Raw genomic sequence first — 27,405 nt, 5'->3', positions numbered from 1 at the left:
CTTAACTTCATCATCAGAGCCATCTACAATGTTCTTCCTAGTCCCAAGAACCAAAACCAGTGGCTTGGGGAAGACCAATCATGTCACCTTTGCCAAACACCAGCAATCTTATGACACATATTCACCGGCTTTAAGACCAGCCTCGCCCAAGGACACTACACCTGGAGGCACAACCAGGTCCTTCGGCAACTGGCACTAATGCTGGAAGAAAGGAGGACTAACAACAATGCCCTCTCTCCCCCAACCTCTGGTTTCTCAAGCACCATGGCCTTTGTACAAGCAGGAAAGGTACCAAAGAGGTCAACTGCAAGAAAAGAATCAAGCCTACTGGATACAGCCCAGGATTGGAAGATGAAGGTCACTCTAGACTAGAAGCTCACCTTCCCACCAGAGAACATTACAACCAGTCTCAGGCCAGATCTGATAATGTGGTCAGCCTCCCTGCAGCAGTCTGGATTTAAGTTCAAATTTCAAACACACATTTAATCACCTCATATACAGCACAGTGCTCACTTTAGTGGACTTTACACCAACTTTGCTTTAAGTCATTTATTATATGGCCTACTACAAACACAAGTATGTTGTATGTTGTTTTGTTTTTTTAAATAAAAGTGTTAAACAATGTTTCACCTACTTTCTCCTATTTAGAGTAAATGCAATCCATCTGACTGTCAGTCACAGGGTAAATGTGGCCCATGTGCAGGGAGCTGCAGACAGTGTCCTCCTGCCATGTGTCTCAAGGGGGTAGATACTTGTTTCAGAAACTCTGTCTTATAGAATCTTTGGTTATTTCATCAGAAACTATTACATTGAAATTCTCTGTAAAAGCATGTACATTGCAGTTCTGTATGCTCAGAGGACAATGTTACTATAACCTAGCGGTGAACTTCAAACTCTTGTGGCCAAAACACACAGACCTACATGATTAGGGGTCATTATCAAGTGATAGAAAATAAATCCCGGTGCTTACCTTGAATAGTGTACATGAGATACATCATGTCACCGAGGAGCTGAAATTGTAAAGCTTTAAATCACTAACGTATAAATGCCATGCTGTAAGAATGTCTTCTGTTTCTCCTACCATAGGAACAATGAAGAGTGCTCTTCCAGCTTATCCATGATCCATTGTTGTGCTGCATTCCTTGACCACAAGCATGAGGAACGCCCCCTTCATCAACACAGTTGGCCAGTCGAAGTCCAGAAAAGACGTCCCCAGATCAGATGGTCCTTAGATCAGAGTAACAACAGCATACAGCTCTCCTATAACAGCTGTCGAGGTATCATTCATACCCAGCTGAAGTGATCCCACAGAAACTGGCTGCGATGAATTCTAGTTTCCTGTTCAATGGAATGACAACGCCATTCTAGACAAAGAGGAGGACATTCCTGCTACTGGTGGAGCCATCGTGACCACACTGCAGCTTGTTACATAAAAGCAGCACAAGAGCTTGGTCTTCAATCCCCCCAAAAAAAACATTTCCTCAGGCAGCATTTTCACTGATCAATGGCTGCTTTATTCTCCCTTGGCTTCACATTTATCTTATTGATACTGCTGCCTGGCAGCTATCTATATCACAAACATGTGAGCCACTTTTTTGCCATGTGAAAATTGCGTGAAAGAGTACCTAAAGTATATCAAGAGAGGTCAAAAACATGACATAGTGTAAGTACAATAGCGTGGTGGATTGAGCAACTTTGTGAACTGTGCTGAAGAAACATTTGGGTCAGGAGCTGCCATGAGAAAAAGATATGGCCAAGTAATGAAACTCTGGCTTGTTAGATGAACATGCCCTTTGAGGCAGCCTTTCTCAGCCCTGAAGTCAAGGTAACAGAAGTATTAGGTTTCCCAGCATGTGGGTAGACCTTTCAGTGGGAAAAAGAGGACTGTGCCAAACCACTGAAAGCAGTTGAAATGAGAAAAATCTTTTAGCTCATGTGATACTTTACGTTTGCTATATTTTCATACAACACTTTTCCAGAATCTTGTGTCTCCAGACTCCAGACTTCAGACTATATTTTAACACTTTCCAGCCTGGGAAACAAACAGCAGACTTTATCCCACACTGTATAACATCCTCATGAAGTCAGACTGGGGTAATACCAGCTATTGTATCCTATGCACAGCAACAGACTATACTATATTATTATTATTATCTTCATTCTGCAGCATTATATGCATATTCATAAAATAATGTCCACTGTGAGTGTTCCTGTCCATGTGTCTTCCTAGTGTGCTTTGATAAATGGGTGGGGGCAATTAAAGCCTCTCATGTTGATTCTGCCAACATTACAAAGTTCTCTCCATGGATTATGTCCTAGATTTGTTTTATCAGAGAGCTTTTTTGCTGTGGTGCATAGTCTTTCAAACAGATGTCAGCAGCTGTGTTAAACATTGACTTTCCCACTGTGTTAGTGGCTCAGTGTCACCTAGGTGCCACAGACTGACTCTGTTGTGAATGCATGGGAAAATGAAAAGTACCCAAATATATATCCAATAACATGAGCATTCATTTTGTAAAAATTAGTTAGACAAAAGAGAATGCACCGACCACTCTCAGGACTTTCGCGGTCCAAAGTCAGGCTTATCTTGAAGATATCACATCCAAAGTAACAGGCAGTTACATAATTAAAAAGACAACATTATCACGAGAATTGGCTGGCTACCTTAATTACTGAGACTGGACATGAACCAAAACTGGCCGGAACCACAGTGTAGGATGCTGCTAGAGAGGGCCACTTTCTTATCAATGACTCATCTACTACATGAAATGACTACATGTCACAAAAATTTACTGCCCATTTACCTCTCTTTGAAAAAAAGTAACAATGCTTTATGTTTAGAGATGCTTGTCATTGATGTAATCTGGTCTAATCACCACATACAGCTTGTCTTAAATGTATGTTTGTACTTGCATTCTCTTTTAAAAAAATATGATGTAGACAGAGATTACTAAATAGTTGAGAATGGCACACATTATCATGAAGGGGTTTGAGTAAAAAAAAAGCATGCAAGCAAGTCTCAATGAACTTGGAGTTCAAAGTTACTTTTATAACCCTGTCATACTCTACTACATCAATTCATAAGAAGCATGGAGGTAAGGCTAAAACGGGGATGATGTTCTTTTCACTGATCCTTAAAAGTTGCCATTTAGTGTTACATGAGGTTTTCATCTCATAATGTGATCTAAACCTAACATCAAGCAAAATGCTACTCTGCATTTATATTTAAGGACTGCATAAATGTGTATGTTCCACTTACCTCTTTTCTTACAGGTTGTTCCAAGAAACTCGGTCAATCTATTATTTATTCCAGCACAAAAGAGAGCATGTTTCAGTCAGATTGTTCAGTTTTTGCTTCCCCTAGCAGCATGGCAGTGTGAAGTTACTATGTAGCCAATAGGCTGATCATTGTTTGACCCACTAACCTGTGGCCCTGCAGGGGGAAGAATCAATCTTCTGTCTTTACAGTGAAACTGTACATAAATATTGTGAGAGGAACAGGACCCTTTTAATGTATATATATGTAAGCTATTTTTCAGATATTTCATCCAACTCTGTCTTCCCTGGAGCAGCAGGACTGGAAAGAAACTGGGTTTGAGAATATTCCCTTAGGCCATTCCTAATCGGGGGGGGGGGGGGGCTATGATTCGCTCTCTACACTCTGTGTGTGTGTGTGTGTGTGTGTGCCCAAGGCTTCAAGTATTTTTGTCTGAAAGAACTCAGTTTCTTATTTTTGACTGAGCTGCATATAAATAATTTGCTTTCAAAAACAAAAAACCCTGAGTGGTGAAAAGGCTGCTCCTTTAAAGACATTTAGCATTTATACATATTGTTTCTAAACAAAGAATATGCTTTTGATACGGTGACAGTCTCTGATCCACAGCATAACATTTAGCTTGTCAAATCCCATATTTACAAAAACAACATACAAAAACTGGAATGAAAAGGGGAGAATCTTTATAGACTATTAAATATGGCAAAAATAATGAAGAGGCAGAGTTCAAAAGTAGTGCAAGAGACAGTTAGACCAATTTTTGCCAACCAAAATGAGAACAAAATGAATTGTGATTATTTCCCACTGGATTTTTTCTGATATAAAGTGTACTTTTCTGCTACTTCTACTTCTAATCAGCACATCGTCAAGGTTTAAAACAATAAGAAACATCCACTGAGCTGGGATTTGTCATTTTCAGTTGTTTCCAAACATGCTTTTTCTCAGGAATGGAAAAAAAGTAAAGTAAAGATTTGAGGGGGGGGGGGGGGTGCTTTGTTGTTTGCTTTGCTGGCATCTCACCTACAGTAACTGAGGTCAACAACTTTTTAACAGTTTAAGAAAACATGTTAATAAAATTGTTGTGTAGTGTTAGTATCTGTATTAAAAGCTAACGGTTTCTTTAAATTTTGAATCAGTTCTTTACTTCCTTCTTGTTTTTCTTTCAACACCATTACATCCTGTGATTCTTCCTCACTTCTGTCTCCTCCCTCCTGATTCCTTCACTCACTCTGAAAATGTAAAAAGTCTTCCTTTTAAAAGTCTGACAGAGCATGAAGCAGAACTTTAACTTGTATGGTGTTAATTAAATAATTGGACAAAACGACACACAGTGGGAATATATCAGCAGTCAAGCTATCCAAACTAAAAAGCTACATTAACATTACTGTGATGTAAAGCAGCAGGAGCGGCAGATAAACTGGACTGTTACAACAACAATGACAAATTTTTAAAAAAACTCTTCACTAAAGAGTTTTTACTAGCTACTTACTTCGTTGTCTTTTGTCAAACACATTATTATCATTTGATGGCGCACATGTCAGTTAATGTCACATTTCATCGTCTGCACTGTCTGTCTCATGACAGCAGCTCCAGTCTGTCTGCTAGCGTCAGCACGGAAGGTTCGTTTGTTCTAAACGCTTAGGAGGAATGGGCGGTGGTTTGATGGTCACTCCTTGTTAACAGTATCTCTGTGTGTCATAGGGGGATACAATGTTCAAACGGAAAATGAAAGCTACAACAGAAAGGTAGGAAGCCGGTCTGAGCTAACGGCTGTAAAGTGATGGTCAGTCTGCGTAAAGCTAAACATGAAATACTCCTTGACAAATGGGCACTTTTGACATCAAGGGGCAAAGGAGCAGGTGCTCGGGCACCTCATGCCCCCTCTCTGCACGTGCTAGTGTTAGAGCATAAATGAACAAATTAATGTTAATTTATTTATGAGTTTCTGTGTTCCCGTAGTCTGATAGATCATAAGTAACTGGCCAGGTGTTTTAATGTTGACAGTGCAGCCAGCTAATTATATAAGAGTTGTAAATTCAAGGTTGTGTTGTAAATTGAAGATTGGCAGATAAACAATCGATAGGTGATGTAAGAACTAGCTGGCACAGCAGAAACATTTCTTAGCTAGTTAGTTTAACTGCCTTTTCATACCACACTTTAAATATAGAGGTTTGTGTTGGCAGCTGAGTTAGACCTACTAAGGCTAACATAAAGTTAAATTAGATTGGTGTCTTACTGACATTAGCTCCCATTTCCAAGTGTTTTCTTCAAGACAAAATATTGGCACCAGTAAGCATTACATTTTTTGAGATTTCGGTTTACTTACAGGCAAGGCGATGAAATTTTAGCATTTCTCCTCTCTCATTCAAGTCATGAAGTGTACCTTAACACCAGGTTGTTAAGCAGTATTGCACTGCCCTATCTGGTAAAAAACAAAAATTGAGTCCGTTTCAGTGTGCACTGTCGCACTGTAACCACATCCAACAGTGATGTCACAGAGTCCTGCAGTACACCTCTACATTACTGCAGCGAGGTGAGAAATTAAACCACTAGAGGTTAGCAAAAACAAAACCATTGTGACAATATTTGAAGATGCACTGTGAGAGAACAGACAATAAACAGGTACAATGTTATAATGTAATAGCTTATGGACATGGTCGGCATAGAAACAGCCCAACTTGGTCTTTTTCACAAGTACATTTGTATGGGATATTTCCAGCTAACATACATGACAGATGAAAATAGCAGCTAGCAGAAGCTCAAACACAAGAAAAAAGAACATTTCATACTGTTGAAAGTCTACAGTATGTGGACATTCTTGTTTAAGCCTGCCTAGAATTACAGATGTTAGTGAAGTATACTAACCAGGAGCTCAATAATCTCCCAGTTAGAAAATTTTCACACAGAAATTTGGGAATGCATTCTTAGAGCACATTGAAGACATCCTCTGTAGCTAATACATGTTAAATTACAGTTTTTACTATTGCTGAAACACAATTTCTGAAACTAGGGCCCTCTTTGCCGAAAACCAAAAATACCTTACAGCTCTTGCAACACTTCATTCAAAACTATATAAATTCTTCTAAAAATAGTATTTTTGCATCGCAACTTTACACACAAACACCAAATAAATAGCTCTTTCTACATGCCAACTGCACACTGATGTACTGAGTATATAATACTATCATCTAGAGTCTTTGGCATTTTCATTTGTAGCAGGCTAGACTATGAACATAAATGTAATGGGGAAACAAATTTGTTTATCCTCAATACTCATAATTGTAACAGTATCAGACATAATTACTTTAACTGAAGATGACGAACACAGTTACTCTATTGTACTGTAAACAAAATACAGTATATTGCAATTACAGTCCATCCCATCTTTGATGTGCATCTGGCCACAGCACCTAATCAACATCACATGCAATGTCCACTCTGTCCAAACATTGGAGGAAGTACTGTCTTGAATGGCGTATCCAGCTCTGGCATGCCTCCATATCCATGTCACCACAGGCCTCTTCCATCGCCTGGAGGAGAGTTGTGCATCGGTAGGGTTGGTGGTTATATACCTTCCAGTGACACTCTGAAAAGAACAAAGAACTTATCAATAGCAGTAGCGGACCATGGGGTCTTGCACTGGGCCTTCAGTGGTCTCTCACACACACATACACACACACACAAACACACAAGCCTCTTTTATACAGAGAACCCACATTATACATAAAGAGGATCCGCCTTTGCCTTTTACAGTGAACAACACAAAGCCAGCATAAAGACACCTCCGTGTGTGCTTTTACATAGCATGCCGGCGTTCCGTATTCAGAGGTGTGACGGAGATCAGACTGATCAGAACTGTAAACTCTGCCATGAGCAAATACAAAGACGTTACTAGGACAAGGGGAGGACATTTCTCTTCATTTTATAACGATAAAAGTTAAGTTAGACTTTTCTGTCAGCTTCCCGTCTTTTAAAAAAGATGAGAGAAAAAGAGAGAGTGAGAGAGCAGCTGTGGTCGAGTGAGCTAGAGAGTGAATGAAGAGAGGGAGCGCTAGTAACGTTAGGCCGTATTCACACAACAGCGTCAGCTCCCGGTCCTGCCATGCTGTCCCTTTTACACACACAGTCCATCCAGCTCTGTGGAACCAGCTTATTGGTGGAGCAACTCTGCCCCCCCACTCTGTGTCTGTACCTTTTATACAGAGCAGCGAGGCGGATTACAGGCACAGTATTCCTGCTTTGAAAGGGCTGTATAAAAGGGGCTAAAGTGCACTCATCGCCAACAACTAAAATTGAAACAATATCCCTGCTGCCTTGGTAAGCCCCAACCCTGTCTCCAACCCCTTTTTTTTGGTTCCCCTTACTGTGCCATTAATTCTTGGGTTACGCCCTGGTGGCTGACATTTTTAATGAATTACCTTTTGTTTGTTTCTTTTTCTCATATTATGTTTAATAAATTACTTTTAATTGAACACGTCCTCTGCTCAAGTGGAATTTATTATTGAACCTGTGTCTTGCTTATTTGCTTGTAGCTAACTCCCAATTTAATAATTTCCAGGGGTGAAATTCCCCTGGTGGCGTTGTCAAGGCAACTTACGGCACCACTCTGCCACACTGACTAATAGAGCTACTGCTCAGAATGACCTACCAACACGATGTGCACATGTGCAGAGCAAAGGACACGCCCGTAATTTTAAGCTACCTGGAATCTTCATGGTGGAAAGAGCGGTCTTCTACAGGTAATTTAAATGAAATTAGATTAGATTCAAATGTTATCTCTAAAATTAGCAAGAAAAAAATCTAATATTTCTTATTTTTCAGTTGTTTCCAACAGTTTATGATAAGTAAACTAGCTATACTAGAGAGGTATGACCAAGTAAGAAATGTTCTTGCTTTTGGTCAGTATCCAGAGGGATACACAAAAACACAGAGGCAGACATTACGGCAATATGCGGCCAAGTTCAGAGTTTCTAGTCAGTAATAAAATGTTGGAAGTACATTTTTTCCATATAAATACATAAAAACAAGACCTAACATAGCTTTATTTTTTTCTTGATGTAGATGGGGAACTTTTTTATGGACAGAGGAAGGCTGTGAGGACAAAGGCAGAGTGCAATACCCTGTTCTGCGAATTCCATAGCAGCCCTATTGGAGGCCACAGTGGGATTTTTAAAACAAGAAATGCTTTGTCCAGTCAATTTTACTGGCTAGGAATCTCTACTGACATTGAGAAATGGGTCAGTAATTAATGTCCTGCTGTCCTGATTAGCTGTTCGTCTATTAGTTTTAATAATCAAATGTAACTATTACTACCTCATATCACATTTACATTTTTCCTTTGAATTTGTTCACACTTCTTATTGGTTACCCTCAACAAACCCACTATTTTTTTCCTTCATTTTTCTAGGTCAGTGAATGTGATCAGTGCCAAAGGGTTGTAAAACCACATGTGATTGATGCTAAACTGGAAAGTATTAAGGTAAATGAGCATTTTCGTTTATGTGAGTTACTGAAGAATGTTAAAAAAAAATCATAAATCAGAGTATATAAACATTTTACCCGCTGGCAAATTGAAAAACATATAACCCCAAACCCTACTAAATCACCACAAACAGAGGTTTATACTGTATATCCAATTCTGTTTTTGTTAGGTTTCATCGGTCTGGGAATTGCTTGGTATTGACCTCACAGGACCACTTCCGAAGACATCTGATGGCCATATTTACATTTTGACAGCCACAGATTATTTTTCCAAGTGGATGGAAGCATTCCCATTAAAAACTAAAACTGCTCAGGAAGTAGCTAGAAACCTTGTTTCTATCATTTACAGGCACAGTTGCCCAGTCAGAATTCTCTCTGATCAAGGAATAGAGTTTGTTAATGAGGTGAGACTTTGAACAAATATATACATCAATTCTTATGGTATATGAGGCCAATATCCAAATTTTGCTCTCCAAACAAAAGCTCTGCTCCTCTCTTAATTAGGGCTGTGCAGTAATTCATGTCTAATCATTAATTTCTTCAGTCCTACTATGTATACTGTAAAATCAATTGTGATGAATGTTGTGATATGAATTAATTCTGTATTGCGCAGCCCTACTGGAAATGCTATTTCACCATTGTGTTGCAGTTCTTAATGCTGGACTATTGGCGGCTGTTTAATAATATAACACATTTATTAATTCATTTCAGATTAACAGCTCTCTTTGTGACCTGCTGTCTATAAAACGGAGTGTGACAGCTGCTTATCACCCTCTGGACCATACACTATTCATAACATATCAGGGAAGATGGTGTCACTGACTAACCAGGACGGACATTTACTGAAAACCACATACAACATAAATTAAATAAAACCATACAAGAGAAGCCACTTAAAGGAAGACACCACAGAAACGATACAACTCAAAGCCAGAGACCAAATGTCAGATGGGCCTTGTAGACCATCAGTTATCAAATGGACTCCATCTAAAGTAAGCCAGAGGACAACAGAGGAAGTTGGAAGGAAAAGAGATGCAACCAGAAAAGAAAAAGTAGTTCAGGAAAACAGAGGAAATTGGAAGGGAAAGAAATAAAAGAAACTGTACTCTTTAATATACAGTGACCCAACGATTCCCTCATTTGTGGTTGTGTCCATACAACACAGGAGGGCATTGGATTCTTGTGGTGTGTAAATCTAACAATATACATATATTGAACAATATTCCACATAAATATGTGACTTAAAAACAGATAAACTGCAATGTGTTACAGATTGTGAAATGTCAGGAAAGGCCCTTCTTGTTATTGACCCCTTAAGGAATGAGCAGAGATACAGCAGGAGAATCTTGAGAAACTGGAGGTAATTATTTAAATGTTTTGATGCTGATCCCAGTGACTTTCTATTTTATGTGAGGCATTGAGTTATGAAATGCAAAATATAAATTGTTTACCTTTTCCAGACTTCTGCATAGACTGCAACATGATCAACCCTGACACAGAAAGTGACAATGTTAGCATAATTTCTGTCCCTGTATATGGTTGATTGTCTGAAATATTTTGAACTAGTGCTCTCAGTCTTCCATCCTCTATTGAGAAATGTCTGACCACTATTATTCTCCTCAGGTGTAGTGCAACATTTGTCTCCGATGGGCACATCATGACTGTCTGAAATCTGTTCCTGCAAATGGAAACGAAAATTATATTTGGTTAAAATGCAGAGAATAGAGAAAAAAATAGTTGCATTTCCTAGAGAAAATGCATGTGCTTGTGAGATAGCAAATAATAATAAAAATAAGTGATAAATGTGTTTGTGTGTACGTGTTGGGTGCTCAATATAAGCTACTCTACTTTTGAACATAATCATAATAGTCCATTCTGATCGATATTTCCTACCTGATAGTATGAGCTACTGCGTCTCACACATATCTCATCTGAGTAGCTGCTAAACAATGTTTTTTGCTAGGGCAGGTCATCATGAGTGAGAGGCTTAGTTCATCAGACTAGTATGACAGGACGAGCTACTGGTAGATAGATAGATAGATAGATAGATCGGGTAGCGCAAACTGTCAGAACACCGGCTCAACAATCTGAAACTACACTAACCTCATTATTTCTCCCACACATCAATTAGCAAAATTGCCAACCCAGTCTTCCAATGGTAGACGTTCACTTATGTCGCTCAACAATCAGCCAACAATGAAAGGATATCAACTCTATAGATAATTAATAAAGCGGGACTCATCACTCATTGGAAAATAAAATCCAATCTTCGTTAATTTCTACAATGCCTGCCTGCGTGAGCCCTGCTTGCCCCACAACACAAAGACATACCTGCGCTTATTGGTTGATATGACGACATCACCTGGGACCTGTAGGCCCCGATGGACCTCCTCTGCTAAGTAGGGTTCCAGGAAAGGAGAGTAGGTTGAAGGGGGAGAACTTGAAATTGAAACCAATCTCATCAGTACATACTTTTATTTATTTATTTTCTTTATTTGGGATGCATGATATTATCGGCATGTCAACGGTATCGGCCGATAAAAGCTCTAAAATTAAATATCGGCATCAGACATTTCTGCCGATTATGAGAGGCCGGTTTGTTGCATTCTCCGCCGCTTGACTGTGCTTCCTTCCACAGATTGTTTCACCCTGATGGTCCCAGTGCTTCCTCAGCAGGCTCCACTTTACTCAGCTGCCTGTTAGACCCGCTGCTTCGTCCCACTTTAACCTGAATAACAAACCAGGGCTGGGGCTAACGTTAGCTGAGAGGCTAGCAGAGCGTTCACTGCAGCATGATCATAGGGAAGCACTGCCAGCTAGCCTTCCAGCTAACGTTATCCACATCTCTCCATGCGGATCCAATCAGAGCACAGAGTCCCGGTTTGTTATTCAGGTTAAAGTGGGAAGAAGCAGTGAGTCTGACAGGCAGCTTAAGTGAAGTGAAGCCTGCAGACCATCAGGGTGAAACAGTCCGTCCAGGAGCTGCTATGTTCCGCAGTGTAGGGGGGGTGGTGACTGTTTTTGGTTTATGACAGCAGTTGGCAACCAGCGTATTAGGTGCATTACTGCCACCCTCTGCTCTGGATTGTGGACCAGAGATTGTGGACCTGTCATACTAGTCTGATGAACTAAATCCTACACATTAATCCTGTCTGCCTAATAAACTCAAAGAAAACTCTACTGCTCCACCCACTTGGCCTATATATAAAATGCAACTTACTTGAACATATTCATAGTGCAGTTGTTTCACTCTTTCAGAGTTTCTTTCAAATGGCACTCTGTACAGCTGTTTCAGCCGAAGTTGATGCCGCTTCAGTGGACGTTCCAGTGTTTATGTTGTTGAATGTTGTATTATCAGTGATGATGTGGTGTTGCAGGTGTCGCAAAAGTGACCATCTTTATGACGTTCCTTGTGTGAACAGGCATTGTCGTCCTCCTACCTTTTCTCATTTCGAAATGTCTGGATGACACCTGCTACAGTGCAGCGGCTCAAATTAGGCTGGACCCTCTGATCAGCCTCCTGTAGACTCAACCCATGGTTGATTACGTAGTCGACCAAAGCGTCCCAGATCTCATCTGTGACAATTCTATTTCCTCTGACTGGTCCTCTCACCACTCCTTGGTCTGTGTCCTCCTCCTCCTACTACTCTCCTACTGCCTAGTCCTCATCCTCCTCTTACTCAAAAAACTCTTCCTCTATCTCTCCCTCCGAAATTGGCCTCCATTATTATGTACACCACAGAGAAAACCTGAATCCTATTTATAGTGTTCAAGCTCTGATTTCTAAGTGATCTAATTGGTTACAGGTGTTTTCACATGTGCATTCTGAGTGCAGGTGATTGATAATTGAGTGTGATATTTTAGTGGCAGTGTTTATCAAACAACACAGACAGGCTGTAGTTATTTGAAAAAAGTGTGTTTTAAAATTTGGAACTTAGTGTAAAGCAGACAATGTGCTTATGGTTTACCACACCTGGTCAGTAGATAGGCTACATGAGTTAGTGCTTTCAATAACTGCGCCACAACTACCAGTTTTTGTGTCTTGGCAAATGCAAAAAAAACTGTAAAAACAAAAGAAAAGCAGAATTGTATTAAACTAATCAACAGCAGCTGTGACTACTAATCCAAAACGTAGAAAACAAACCATATACAGGCCATCGTAGTAAAATATATAACATACAGACTGAAAGAAAACCATCTGATCAAACATTAAAACTAGAACTATCTTATCATCAGTCCCTTTGTGTGTTTATTATCATTGTGATGCAACCACTTTTGCATTTAAAACATGAAATAGAGTAAGAAATTGATTAAATCAATCATCTGAAAATTATCTCTTCTTTGCAGATACCTATAGTCTAGTGACAAGAGAAATGTCATATTTTAATAATAATTTTAATGATTAGTTAGTGTTAATCCTTGTGGATTTCTTCCCTAATCCTAAACATAGTGTTAATCAAGTAACTAGTCAGTTGTGACTGAGGTGCACATGCTTTAAAAATAACTGCTTCACTATGTCTACAGTTTATAGCATTTTTACAATATATCTATAAAATGCAATTAGTAATTGCTTGATAATACAAAGTCATCTTAATGTGTTTCCATTGGTTAAAGACTAACCTGAGCAAGAGCATAAATGTCATTGAATCTTTTGTTTTCTCACCAGAAATGCTTTTCAAAGCCGTTAAACATCTGGGAGAGTAGTACAGCCCCAAACACTCAAAAATATTTCGAAGACTAACCTTTTAAGGGATACATCTCCCCCCACTCATGTTTCCTTTATCAGACAGTTTACAATGAAGCAAGACAGAAATAAAAAAAGGAAATCTTATATGTGACAATGTCTAAGGGTCAGTCAGGTACAGTTACAGTAACATAATGGTAAACTTACTAATGTAGTCACAGAGAAATCCTCAAAAATAGTACTTTTTTTTTTTTTTTTTTTTTTTTTTAAAGGGTTTCTCACCTGCTCCTCTCAGTCTTGCCTCAACTGGTAACACCTACAGTTCAGTGGCATGTACAGTATGTTATAGTCAGTGTGCGCCTGAATGAAATTGTTTGAAGATTGCAATTGAACAATTTGCACATAAATGTGTTTGACAAGCAGAAAGAGTGCAAATCAGCATGAACAAGAAAATGCATAAAAAGTGTTTTTATTATTATCATTATTATTAATGAATCACTTCCACTTTGGAAGCCGATGCATGAAGACATGAAAAAAAAAGTGAGACAAGCATAGTGGGCCCAAACAAAAAACACAGCAACAATACAGGACCTTCAAATGAAATGACAGCATCTTGATTGTATACGTAATTTGTTCTTTCAGTTCCTATTATTGCTCCCCAGTCCAACAGGAAGTGCTATGAATCACAGAAAGTAGACCTAAGAAAGCAAAAAGCAAAGAAGACACCCACCCCCTTAAAACCTTGAAAATAAAAAGTGACAGGCAACGGCAGTTAGGACCAGTTACTTCTCATTTCAGGAATGTAACCAAAAGATTTCATTTCTTTTAAGCATCATTTTGTTGATTTAAAAAAACAACTCACTTTTGGTTCATCCGTTAAGTTAGGGTGCATTGAGCCCAACCACAGACAAGGATTTCAGTTTAGAGGCTATTACCTATGGAATGTTGAGCTTACAAATATTTTTCTGGGTCCATAACGCTCAAAGAGATGTAAAAGCACTCATGGTTACATTGTATACTTCAACATTTTGTCTCTGTGTAAGTTGAGGTTATTCGCATCAAAGAGACATATCTTAGATAATTTTATGGGAGCTTTTCCCAGCCATGACCATTTACAATTCAGATGTTTACAGACAGCATAGAACACCGTTTAGATGGTGAAAATTACAGTAAAAAAAGAAAGAAAGAAAGAAAGAAAGACTGAATTCTACAGTAGTCCTTGTCCCTGGAGATGAGGATGTTCGTCTGCGTGCAGCTCAGTCTGTAACAGTCCACTGCTTGATGCTGCCATCGTGGGAGGCGGTGACTAGAGTGTGCTCATCTATCCAGGCCAGGCCGCTGACATGGTGCAACCTGTGAGCGTCTGCAGACATCAAAGCATGAAACAACCATGTCACAAAGACTTAACAGAGTGCTCAAGGCCCTGAAATCCTGTTTTCTTCTGACTATTAGCCATGAAATCCTACATAAACACAACATTTCTGCTTTAAAGTGAGAAGGGTTCAGTTGTCATGCATGTCCATGCATAAGTCATAAAGCCGATTAGCTGAGTTTGAGAGTGTTAAAAAACTCTTGGTAAATAATAATTAAGGATGTTTTTTACCCGTGACTGTAGCTTATAAATATTTAAGAAAAATTAGGGACACAACTAATGATTATTTTCATTATAGAATAATCTGTCAATAATTTTCTTGATTAATTGTTTGTTCTGTAAAATGTCAGAAAAGAGTGAAAAATTATCAAAAATATCCCTGAAATGCACACATTTCAAAAACTGAAACCAGAGAATGTCGGGAATTTTGATTGTAAAATTACTTAATTGAGATTAAGATTTTTCAGTTTTTAAATTAACCACATCTGTAGCTAAGTTAAGTGTTCAACAATCAATACATGCTGAGCTATGATTTATGCCCAGCTACATGCTCTACATATGTAGAATTTTAAAACTGAGTAAATACCATTGCTGAAGTCAAGAGCCACTCACATGACATAGCTGCCACAGTAAAGCTCAAAATCTCTTAATGCGTGTAAAGGCATTAGGAAAGCCAAGGCTGAGTGAATGTATATATGTGCACTTGTGTGGCCTACCTGGGAGCTTAATCCTCTTGTCTGCATCATTAACTGTCCAGATAAACACCATCATATCCATCCCACCAGTGGCAAAGTGCTCATTATCAGGTGACCAGGCCAAGACCACTGGTTTTGCATGGTGTCCATAAAACTCATTTTTGACCTGGGAAAATAGAAGAGTGACAACTAATTATATATATAAAAAAGAGGCAATGACTCTTTTATATTCTACAGGCGCTGGATATTAAATAATCATCAAAAAGGATGTATAGGAGAGACAAATGCTTACAGAGTAGCCATCTGCCACATTAAAGGCTGTGGCAACTTTCTTGTCATCTATGGCAGCCAGATAGGCTCCATCATTAGAGTAGGCCATGTCTGTGATCGCCCCTTTAGCCTCGATGGTTTTACCCTCGTCCTTCAGAGTGTTGCCTTGAATTGAGTACAGACGAATTATCCCATCCTAAAGAAGAAAAAAGAAAAGAATCTCAAATTTAATGACTCCAGGGTGCGATGAAGACTGTGCAGCACTGTGTCCTGAGATGGTTATTTAAAATGGATCATTATTACAAAGCAAGACATGCTGATGATGTTTTTCCCCTGAATTCAAAAGCTTTTTTCAAGACAGATCTAAGGTGACTACATTCATGTTTGGCGAGATAATCCCTGGTCTTAGATGTTGACACTTACTGCTCCCCCCACTGCAGCAGTGGTGCCCCCGGGGTGGATAACTCCAACCTCTGGTTCATAGCCGAGATTATCCAATGTGAAGACTTTCTTCTTATCCTTCAGCAAGACAACCTGGGAAAAGCAAGAGATGAGGAATGATCATCAAAACATTTTCCAATGGATGATATAAAACATCACAAATGCTAAAATGTGTTCAAAGGGGAGATCATGCCGAGGCTAAGCGGTAATGACAAAGAGACCAATTTTATTTTTAATTACCTGCCCAATGCACACAGCCAGTGACAGCCCTCCTGCTGCTGCCGACACACTTTTAGGCTGGAAATCCATCTTCACCACATCAGAGGCACTGAAAACCACAACTTTGGGTTATTAACATGGTAAATAAGTATCCACCTCTTAACTATAACATTTAGAGGTGGACTAATTATGGATTTCTGAAAGCCGATATTAAGTTTGCATAAAAAGAAAACAAAAGACAGACATTTCAATTACACTTTTGTAAGTCTCATTTATCTTGCATGTCATGACATTATGGGATATTGGGTTGAACAAATAAACCTGACTTAAAGTCACTTCTGATGCACAGATTGGTGCCACTATAAAAGAAGCCTTAAAAGGCCTTCACTTATTAAGGATATAATACATGTTATATACCAAAAAAATTTTTTTTTTAAAAACAACAGAAGTGCTTAGAAAATGATGACTTAAACCAAAAGTACTAAGAAAATTTTAGAACAGATCTCTAGTGACATAATAAAGGAAAACTTTTACAGATTTTCTACATGACAGCGAATTAAGCGCAGGCACATCCACCCATTACCAACTGTCATAACAAAAATCTAATCCAAAACTTAATCTGTTTTCTACCAGGCAGATGCCCTGCCAAGATCGACTTTCATTATCAGACAAAATGCACAACATTATAATCCTCACTAAGTTGATCTCATAGTCGTTATCTGTACAGCAACATGTAAAGATCCCTACCTGTACTCCTTCTTGCCGATGTTGGTGTAGCGCAGTGTATCATCCATGCTGCACGTCACTAACTCGTCGGTTTCGTCAACCACCATTTTGCTCACCTGGTTGCTGTGGCCCTTCCCCGAGAAGCAATCATTCTCCCCAGTTTCTGCATCCCAGTAATGTGAGGCAAATGTTAAGGAAAAAAATACATTACAGACATGGATACTTCATTCATTTTTCACTTTCTAAGATCAACACACACATAGTGAAGCAGAACTAGTCAATACAACAGGTGAGTATTGGGTTGCCTGAACTACCTGCACACTTTAATGCGTATCGAAAGATTGATCCAAATGCAGAGATTAAGGCTCCAAAAACTCACCATCTCTCTATAATCAAAGTGTCCCAATTCCAGGGTATTATCGAGTACTATCGACTGTAGCACAAAGGCTTCTGCACCTAGTAGTGAGCCCTCACATGAGAAATACAAGCAATTTTCAAACTTTCATTTAAAAATAACATTTGTGGAACCATTTTATCGTTCCACACTACTTCCAATACTACTGCCTAGTAAAGAGCTGCTTAATACTTACAATTTAGTCTTATTTTGAAAAATGACTCTGGATTTAGCTCTCATTGTGTTCCCCCCGGTACACTACCTATTTAATTTTCATTAAGAGTCAGTTCTGTTGTTTCAAGCTTTCTGAGAGCTACTGTCCCAGTCCATTATAAGAGTGGGATTATTCAGTTCCCCCTTAAAAAGCCAAAATCAAAGCCATATTGCTGAAGCAATTTAAGAACAATTTTCTTCAAAACTCAGCTTCCTCTCTTAAATTAATGCCTATTATGAATCAGTGCACCATTTCAGAGAATCCAGTTGGGCTTTAAGACCTTCCATATCACAGAAAGTGCATGAATTTGTGTTGAACGACTGACATCTAGCTGCAAACGATGGTAAACTCCTTGTTTTTAGCTCTATTAGATGACTGTGTTCAATAGTGTTGACTGCTTCATTCTGCTACAACAACCTAGTATCAGCAATGCCAGTCTGATAAAATTGTATACAGAAATAGATTAAAAAAAAAAAAAAAAAAAAAAAAAGACAAATTTCTTCAATGGGGAATTTTGTTGAGCAAATTACAAAAAAATAAACCTCTGCAACAGGCAAATATTGTACATGTTACATGATGTCAAAATATTTGAGAGATTAAAAAAATATATCATCTAAATACAGTACAAAGGGCACTTTGTTGTCTAATGGGCGACCTTTGCTGACCACTTCAGCAGTGAAAGGATATTGATGTGTCCATCGTGACTTCCCGAGTAGATGTAGGTTCGCCCATCATTTTTGTGAACCGTCAGACACTGGATGGATTTGCTGTGACCCTGTAGGATGAACAAGTACATGTTTTGTAGAATCTTAACACATACTCATGACAGACACTTGATATTTTGACAGCACATTAGTTCCAGTCAAAAGCCACATGACTTTTTTTTTTTTTTTTTTTTTTTTTTTTTTTTTAGATACTTTTGCAAGAACTTGACATACAGTGACTGGAATTTTCTGTCCCACTGCCTTCTGCCTGGCAGTGACAAATGATATATATCAGTACAGCAAATCTAGTCTAGTTGCTGGGTCAGTTCATTTCAAGCTGACATTTTGAGAAACAGGAGCTTAAAAGAGACCATCCAGCACCTCACCATTTCTGATAAATGTGTTTGCCAGTCAGAAGCTTTAATCTCTGCTCTGGTGAAAGGCTTTATTTATCATAGGCTACACTTGGTTTCACAAATCCACTCAATGTAGCTTACAGACAAAGAGCTAAGAGCTTTATACGAAAGAAAGAACTCCTGACAACAAAACATGCGGTTTTAACTTTTGTGCATGAACACCCTCTGTGTGTCAATATTGTAGTATATTGTAACATTTTAAAAATGTCATGTCAATTCATTTAGAATTTCTGAATGCATTCAAATGCAATGTTTTTCTTTCATCCATTTGCATTAATGCAAATATGTAGTAAGATTTGTAAATGTGTACATAGATGTCATAGAGCTTGCTGAGATTTATACGTGTGCTACAATTTAAAGACAATTACAGTAAACATTTTAAACATTAGAGGTCATAATAATGTGTATCCACTTTTTAAAATGTTATAATTGGCAAATAGTGCCACATTTACAAATTGGGTATCAATCTGAAAGCACAAAATTAGGCAGACAAAATTCTGAAAAAGTTAAAGGCTAATGTGAGAGTGTGTTCAGGTATATGGAAACTGAGTTATATGAAATAACAGCTACTTAAAAGATAATGCCACATTTTATCAGTAACAAGGAGCTATTGATAATATCCAAGAATAACATCCTTAAACCCTCAAGAGTCTGACCTTGACGGTGCGTATGGGTCGGTCAGGGTTGTTCTTGTCCAGGTAGTTAATGTATCCTGACAAGGAGATACTGAGGAGGTGGTCCTTCTGCCACAGGCAGCCCAGCTGCTGGTCTGTCACTTCAGTGCCCAGGTTGAAGGTGGTGACGGCCGTACCTGCACCAACATCCCAGAGCTTGACGGTCTTGTCCCCTGAGGCAGATATCAGTTGGGAGCTGTCAGGGCTCCAGCTGATCTGGAGGATGTTGGGATTGAAAAGAAGGTTATGATATTAATATGCATGTAATGTAAAGTTGTGCATTTTGTTGGTAAAGAAGTCTTATAGATCTTTATTCAACATCGGGAACACCAGTGCTGTGTGGAGAACAAAAAACAAATGGGTTCCTCTTTTAGTGTTCCCTAAGTTCTCAATTTGAATAGGGAAAGAAGCAATTTTGTGTTCACAAGCTCTGATGATTTGTTTAAGTTCAAACAAGACAGACTGGCAAAATATATGCTGAATGCAGTATCAGATTTTGACATGAAAGAGCTCGAGAACCCTACTTACAGAATAGATTCCTCCTTTGTGGGCCTTCTCTCCACCCAGTGAGCCGACGCGCTCCCCATTTGTTCCATCATAGACGAAAATCTGAGGAAATCATATTCATTAAGAAAATTAGGAACATTTTTTTGTATACATCTACAGTTTTTTCTGTGAATTTGTTCTATACAAAACTGCCCTTGATTTAATTTATGTTATTGAAGTAAATGTCATTGTAGTATACTCAAGGTAACATTATGCAACTATTTTACCTTAAACAACTTCAAGATCATTTTGATGGTACACTGACTTGTAACAGGGAGAATGTTGCCTCTTTCATTCCCACTCCACACACCAAACACCTGTTCTTGCACTATGTAACTTGGGTTGAGCAGGTACGATCACCCGCGAGAAATATTAGTTACCTGGAGGTAACTTCAGTTTTATGAGTATGTATGGATGGGTCTTCAGCTGGTAAGCAACAGCAGCCACCAGACTGTATTTTCCGCAGTGTGTGAAGACATTGTGTATCGTAACATAAGTCAGTCAGTATAATGCTAGCTGTTAGCAACTACATTTTAGCACATAGCTGCTGTGAGTTCAGATGTTGCCAGTCATGGAAATAATATCAACCAGAAGCACAGCGAGGGATGTCACAACAGTAACTGTGTCTAGATGTGCTGCTCCCGCTACGCTTGCGGTCTAGACACAGCTTAAGTGTTGAAGTCTGTTCCCCTACAAATAGTGTTCACTCACGTTACGATAGCGTGGTACCCTCACTGCTCAGATATCAACAGACTTCAATGCACCAGCGTCCTGTAATTACCAGTTAAGGCAGCAGAGGCCACTGTTGCTACTGCTCAGCAGAGGTTACAGAGTCTTGCTTAAAGATCGTTTTGGTCAAGGTAATCTTAATATAAAATTTTCATGAGCACATGCTCACACCTGGCAATCCAATACTCACCTGGCCATCAGCACCTGCGGTGGCAAACCGACTTCCGTCTGGAGAGAAACGGACACAGTTGACAAACTGGCTGTGGTCCTTTAGTGGTCACCGGGGAGACAGGAGAAAGGAGGAAAAATTATCCGTACAGAAAATTTCTTTACATTAATATAAACAGCATAAGAGTATTTTATCTAGGACATTCCCTTTCAGTCTTTCATCATGGTTGATAATCCATCACATATTAATCATGCTGGACAAACTGAACAAATATATTTGTCATTCTCTGCCATCCTCTTGAGGGAAAAGTTGACAAAAAGTCAACTTGAGAAAATAATAATTTTTCAGGTAAAAACACCATAGTGCACTTTACAAGAATAGTGACAGTCAAGACCAGCCATAGCATGTATACTAAGTAGTGGATATATACTCTCACTACTGATTAGAGTCAGGGAGGCTTGTTGCTGTCGTCCCAAAACAATGTTGTTCCTGATAAGAAAATTTCGTGAGGGGGCCCCTGGTCCTGGATAATCCAATTTGACAGCCACATATACTGCACTATACAGCCTACTCTATCCACCTGAGGAGCTGTTTGACGAGTGTTCATGAGCATGAACATAAAAACAATAGGACATGGGTTCAGGAGTGCATGTGCTGCTCTCAGCTTTTCTCAAAAACATATACAGGCTGTGATTTAATTAAAAACATGAAGACATGTGCTAAAAACAGAAATGAAGGTTTAGTTTAGTGCGTGCAAACTGCAGAGGGAAGGCCTTCTACCAAGGATGTGGCTCACACATTCTACAAGAATTTATGGGGGAAGTGGGTTATGTAATATGGAAACAGACAAACAAGGCCACACTGTCAGTGACCACCAGGGTGTGACAGACTTAAGACGGCTGGTTTAAAGTCACGCTAGTGCTATGTGTGCATATGCTGAAGGCCAATATTTTGTTATTAATAAGACTCCAAGTTGAAGATGACATTTAGCCTTTGGTTGGTTTGTTGGGTTTTAATCCTCTGGTTAAAAGCAGAGCCTTTCCTTTCTTCCCAAGACAGGTCCAGCTAAATCAATTTACTTCCATCTAATTTGTTTACACACACACGACCTTTCCAAAAGCTGCTCAAAAGCCTAGAGAAAAAAGCTAATGTTAATCTCTCCAACTCACGCGTAATGTGAACTTGAACTTGAAGGGAGGGCCCTCGAAGAAGGAACCACAGGTGTCATCACTGGCAGCAGCAAGGCGGTAAGGGCGTTTCTGCCGTATGTCAACACTGTTGATTAATTTGGAGTGGCCGGAAACCTCTCCAACTGAGGACCCAGAGTCCCACAGGAACACTGCCCCAAACCTACAGAAACAGATCAACACAGATAAGTTTGGTTTGTGTGAGGTCTGAGAGAGGAATAGAAATAACAAAACACCATTTTCCTATAAAAGCAAGTCTACAAATCTCCCAGGATTAAACTAACAACAGAAATTAGACCACCTATTGTACAGCTTGATGATCACAGTCAAACACACTGACATAATGTTTATGCTATGTGTTTTTTTCATTATTATATTTATGGACAGTTGCCCTACACAAGGTTTTAGCTGTCTTAGCTGCTCAATGGTGATATGTAGTAGGAAGCATTCACATACTACACAGCACTATCAATCAAGACAATCATTAATAAATGTTATTTAAATGCACTAAAACTCCATCTTAGCATGTCAAACATAGAAATATCTAAAGCAAGCAATTGTGTGCGAGGAGCTTCTCTTAATGCTGGCTCATGGTGGCTAACTTCTATTTCTTGAACATAGTTTCAGTCAGTCTAGTATGAAACCCCCAATACTCACTTCTCTCGTCCGTCCCCAACAACAGCAATCCTCTTGCTATCCTCTGTCCATGCAATGTCCTTGATCTTGCCTGAAATAGGGGTGTACTCGTACTTGAGCAGATGCTCCTTCTGGGTGGTGTCCCAGATACGGATCTTTCCTGATGCATCTAAGAGGGTTTAAAAAAACAATTATTTATTTTATTATAGTATAAACATACTGTGATAAGTAACTACAGTATGTGCACATATTAGTTGACGTGTTCATATGTGGGCTGTTTACCTCCAGATGCAATGTAGAATCCACTGGGAGCGTACTTGGCAACAGTAACTTGATGGGCATGTTCAGTGTAAATGTCTGCTATAGCCGGGTTCTGCAAAGACAGGAAACATGAGACATCAGCAGGTGTGTGTCTGACAAATGGTACAAAGGTGGTGCCCTTCTAAAACAGTACAAAGAAAAATTCTGTTGTTTTTTTATAACTTGGACCATTTTTCATAGTTTTGACCATTGTTTCTGTTGCTCATCATATCATTTTACTCATTAGGTCAATTAAAGAGGGATAAAGGGATGCAGCATGTCAGGTCAATGCAGCCTTGCAATTGAGTCTATTAAGAGCAAGTAAAACAAGTGATCAGACACATTTAACAACTGCTAAGTTTAACTGTGATTTAAAGGACCAGTGCATAAGATTTAGGGGGATCGCTTGGCAGAAACTGAATATAATATTCATAAGTATGATTTCATTTGTGTAATCACATGAAAATAAGAATCGTGTTTTCGTTACCTTAGAATGAGCCCCTTCTATCTACAGAGGGAGTAAGTTATCCTCCCCAGGGCCAACCATGTTACACTGCCATGTTACTATAGTAGCCCAGAACAGACAAACCAAACACTGACTCTAGAGAGGGCCTTTTGCATTTTTCAAGAGTTTCATGGCCACCGTAGGTTCTCCTACACGCTTGGAAGGGTATTCGTATCTGTATTTGCTGAGGCATCAAAATAATTTGTATTTGAAAAAAAAAACAATTTTAGGATATTAAAGTGTTGAAGTAAGTGTTCTTCAATAAAGTTGTTTTTTTTTTTTTTTTTACAAAACTGGGTTCCCACACCAGGTCTTGAACCCAATTTTCCAGACCACAGACATCTCCACTGACCAATCAGCCACAGCTCAGCTCCGCCATACAGATAGATCTGCAGCTATTTATACACTCATGACACACAGGCAGACAGCAATGCAGCCTCTACCTTACGAGTCCCAGCCTGCGCGCTGTTATCTGACAGGTTTTTTTTTTCTTTCTGGAAACAAATCATTTAAAAAATATTTGTATGAAATAAATATTTGTAAAAACCCACTATTTGTGCTTTTCTGAATACCATATTTGGATTCAGCTCCACTCCTACTCACTGCTGGATGCCACTAAATCCTACACATTGGTCCTTTAAAATGAAAGTTAAAACTTGTTACCCAAACCGTCAGTTGAAAATGTCCATTGCATTTTGCAGAACTGCTTCCTGGTTAAAAAGTAATTTAATAGCAGCTGAAAATCTTGTTTTTGCTGACTTCCAATGTTCAAGGATTTCATCTTGCTGATGTACTCATAATGTGTTATATACACTGTGACGTCACCCACAGGTGTGGTTACACGTGCAGAGGCCACTTACTACATGTTATTAAGTAGCAAGGGTGGGGAAAGCTGCTTTAATGGAGGGCAGGTGGTGGGTGGTAGTGGAAATGCTGCTGTTACACTTCTTGTTCAGGATGAGTTGTACCAAATACATGTAAAAAAAACATTGTTTGCAACTATCATTGCAGCCAGACTTTGATTTAATCTCTGGACAGCTTTTAAGTGTTAGCAGAGAAAGTACAGTTAGTATCATTCCCTTTTGGATTTAGCGTGACAGGACCTGCTCAATATATGTGATGACTAATCTCCAATGTTTTGCCGTTTTGTTAGGCCACATGGTATTTTGTTAAATTGCCAAACAAGCTATCAAATCAGGACAGCATAAGTGGCATGTGCCGTTTTGTGCCAACTGAAATGAAACCACATCACATCTAACCAGCCCAAAGCAGTGCTGTGCCCATCGGGTTTCAGAGCACACCTTTGACCACACCCGCCACTGGTTTTAGGTGTGGCCAGAGGCCCAACAAACATGAAACTTTCAAACAAGCGGTCAGTGAACTTATTTTCCAAGTGGTGTGAAGTATAATCAAAGCAATATACTGTAATTAGTGAGTAAAATGTCATCTTGACTAATATGAATAATGGCCAAAACAATGAAAGTAAGACCCAGATTGTAAAACAAAAAAAAAATCCTTTAAAGTCAGCAACACTTGATAAAAATAGCTTAAAAACTTACTTCAATGTTCCTGATGATGACACACTTCCCATTGGTATAAAGGAAGTTGTTGCCTTTGGGATCGCCACCAATCACTTTCGCAACTCCCCTCTCCATCTGCGGGAGACTGGCGAATACATGTTCTGAAAGTAGACAAGACAAGAATAATTGTGAAGCGCTAAACACACATTAACTATAATGGGAAATACAGAAAACAGTTGACAAAGTAATACCACTTTGTACATCTATTTAGGGCAAAAATCAGTTTATAGTGTCCTATCATTTATAACTTGTTCTGCCTGAGCTAATATCTCATTAAACTACAGTTTCATATTAAATATACTGAAAGGTTATCCAGAATTAATCTGCATCAATTACTTCATCATTAGTCATAGGGCCATTAGTCATTAGTCGTTTGAGGGCCTGATGTGTTTAACATGGCCTAACATATCTCATTGATTTTTCCAGACATTTTCACCACACTGCCAGGTCTGTGCTTGTTGGTCAAGTCAGTGCTCAGACCTATTAAGAACAGAGCCATCACAGCAGTGTCCACAAGAAGTTCTCCCAAAGAGAAGAGAAGACACAAGGTATGGCTATAACTTATGGGTAATAAACACATTACCCATAAGATAAAGAGGTAATTTACACAAATTTTATCAAGTTTAAAAAAAAATTCAATTCTAATTCAAGAAGGATATAAATATATCATGGTCAGTCGTGCACTTCCTGAAACTGTGCAGGAAGGCTGATTTTGCTTTCTATAATGCATATGTATTTTTTCACTTCTTCTCAGTAAACCGAAACAATGAAAATTAGATTTGTTTTATACTTATTTAGCTAGGTTCATATACGTACATGTAAATTTACAAACAAATGCCTATTTTTTCCTCTGTTTTCAATAAAGCATGTAAGCAGCACTTAAAGACAATTCACTTTAAATCTACACTGATAATAAAACTTCATAATGTTAGTAGGCTTCCACATTGCCTATAAAATAACTTTCTTATCATGACAGGTATCCAAATATTTGCTCTTCGCTCCACCAGCTCAACTTTAAAACTGCAACCAAACGTCTTCATTTTGAGCTTGGTCAGCAGCCACAAATTGTGTTTCCTTAAGCCAGTGGTTCTTAAACTTTTTCACACCAAGGACTCCTAAACTGACACAAATTATACCACAGACGCCCATTTGATAAGATTTTGCCCCAGGGTGCTCCATCTGATAAGACTTTAGCTTTTAGATGTTTTATTACAGAACGTATACGAACCCCATGACCAAAATAGTCACACACTCTGTCATTGTGCTACTTATGCATGGAATTACAGTAAAAATACATTATTCCCCGTTCCACCTCAAGGACCCCTGGGGGTCCCCGGACCTCACTTTGAGAACCACTATCTTTAGCTACTTCCCCACAGTCAGCCAGCCCCAGTCTGGACATGTCACAACAACAATGCGATGTGGGCACAACTATTTCCTCTGACTGACGTTAGCTCAACTAACAGCTAGCTGACGCTAACATCCATGAACAGCTTGTGACGGGCTGCATTTCGAGCCACAGCATCTTCACAGCCAACTGAGGTTCATTGGACACATGTCTATACTGAATCTGACACCATTATTGCTAATGCCGAGCTTTTGTCTTCCATGTGCGAGATGAAATGTCAAAATTAATGCAGCAATGGGCGAGGCTAGCTAGCTTCGTGCTAACTGGCTGACTAGCTCGAGCTGCTCAATAATGTCGCCAAAAATAAAGACATTCATTGCATTTTTCGCTCAGTCGTTGCCATTACAAATTAACAGACTTACTCAGTTCAAGCGGCATTTTCCCAGCTGGTCACTTGCTTAACGTTACTCTTCCAAAATGAATGAAACAGTGGAGACAGTGAATCTCCCCCGGCTGTGCACTCCCTGATCACACAAACACGGAAGCAAGTGGAGCTCTCTTCTGCCTAGCTTTGCCCATATATAGTAAACTCAGATACTACGCTGCTGCTGTCAACCACTAGCCATGCACCCCGGTTAAATGGGATTATTTCACCCTGAACACCGCCTCTCAGGCTCCTGAGTGTTAAACCACCCCTTCGATCTCCACCAATCAGATGGTGGTATGTGTAGAGTGGGCCCATGAATAGGGTCGTGGCCCCACCCCAATTAGTAACTTCAGCACTCTGCACATTACTCCGTGGTTTGGTCATGTAGCATATGAGATGTTTTATCTAGGAGTA

At 39.2% G+C, this 27,405-nt stretch overlaps 2 protein-coding genes and 1 long non-coding RNA gene across 6 annotated transcripts in view; 1 reads left to right on the top strand and 2 right to left on the bottom strand.

The window, feature by feature from the left end:
* slc2a9l2 (solute carrier family 2 member 9, like 2) overlaps positions 1–3,616 on the bottom strand; it is a 104,626-nt gene extending 101,010 nt beyond the window's left edge. The window contains exons 1-2 of one of the 3 annotated variants that reach the window (XM_044349729.1): positions 3,426–3,616; positions 3,260–3,297 (exon numbers count right to left, since the gene is read on the bottom strand). The gene's annotated coding sequence lies outside the window, so the exon portion shown is untranslated. Of the gene's footprint in view, positions 1–1,081; positions 2,876–3,259 lie in introns of those variants that run through there. The other 2 variants (XM_044349725.1, XM_044349727.1) reach the window with 2 other exon arrangements.
* A 5,298-nt stretch (positions 3,617–8,914) lies between these two features.
* Positions 8,915–10,469, top strand: LOC122981157. 2 transcript variants are annotated; one of them, XR_006403169.1, is made up of 5 exons: positions 8,915–9,159; positions 9,467–9,940; positions 10,028–10,115; positions 10,216–10,265; positions 10,379–10,469. It is a non-coding gene; the product is annotated as an uncharacterized LOC122981157 (long non-coding RNA). The 2 variants fall into 2 exon arrangements; XR_006403170.1 differs by lacking the exon at positions 10,216–10,265 and having other exon boundaries at positions 10,379–10,466.
* A 3,423-nt stretch (positions 10,470–13,892) lies between these two features.
* On the bottom strand, positions 13,893–27,179 carry wdr1 (WD repeat domain 1). Its single transcript, XM_044349632.1, has 15 exons — positions 26,987–27,179; positions 25,196–25,317; positions 23,114–23,204; positions 22,853–23,000; positions 22,178–22,358; positions 21,030–21,107; positions 20,093–20,173; positions 19,547–19,780; positions 18,458–18,545; positions 17,184–17,340; positions 16,458–16,545; positions 16,200–16,310; positions 15,799–15,972; positions 15,528–15,672; positions 13,893–14,802 (listed from the first exon to the last, which is right to left on the bottom strand). The coding sequence occupies exons 1-15, from the start codon at positions 27,000–27,002 to the stop codon at positions 14,696–14,698; spliced, it is 1,821 nt and encodes a 606-aa protein (XP_044205567.1). The 5' UTR covers positions 27,003–27,179; the 3' UTR covers positions 13,893–14,695.
* Between the last annotated feature and the right edge of the window lie 226 nt (positions 27,180–27,405).

Source organism: Thunnus albacares, chromosome 4, assembly GCF_914725855.1.
Source record: "Thunnus albacares chromosome 4, fThuAlb1.1, whole genome shotgun sequence".
Lineage (NCBI taxonomy): Eukaryota > Metazoa > Chordata > Actinopteri > Scombriformes > Scombridae > Thunnus > Thunnus albacares.
This window is presented reverse-complemented; position numbering and strand designations above follow the sequence as displayed.

What these genes read in the sequence shown, in the direction of transcription:
- wdr1 (XM_044349632.1), bottom strand. An exon ending in GTTGGGGACGGACGAGAGAA is followed by an intron (nt 22,359 to 22,852) that starts GTGAGTATTGGG and finishes CTGTTTCTGTAG; the next exon opens with GTTTGGGGCAGTGTTCCTGT. An exon ending in AAGTCACGATGGACACATCA is followed by an intron (nt 17,341 to 18,457) that starts ATATCCTTTCAC and finishes CATTTGCCTCAC; the next exon opens with ATTACTGGGATGCAGAAACT.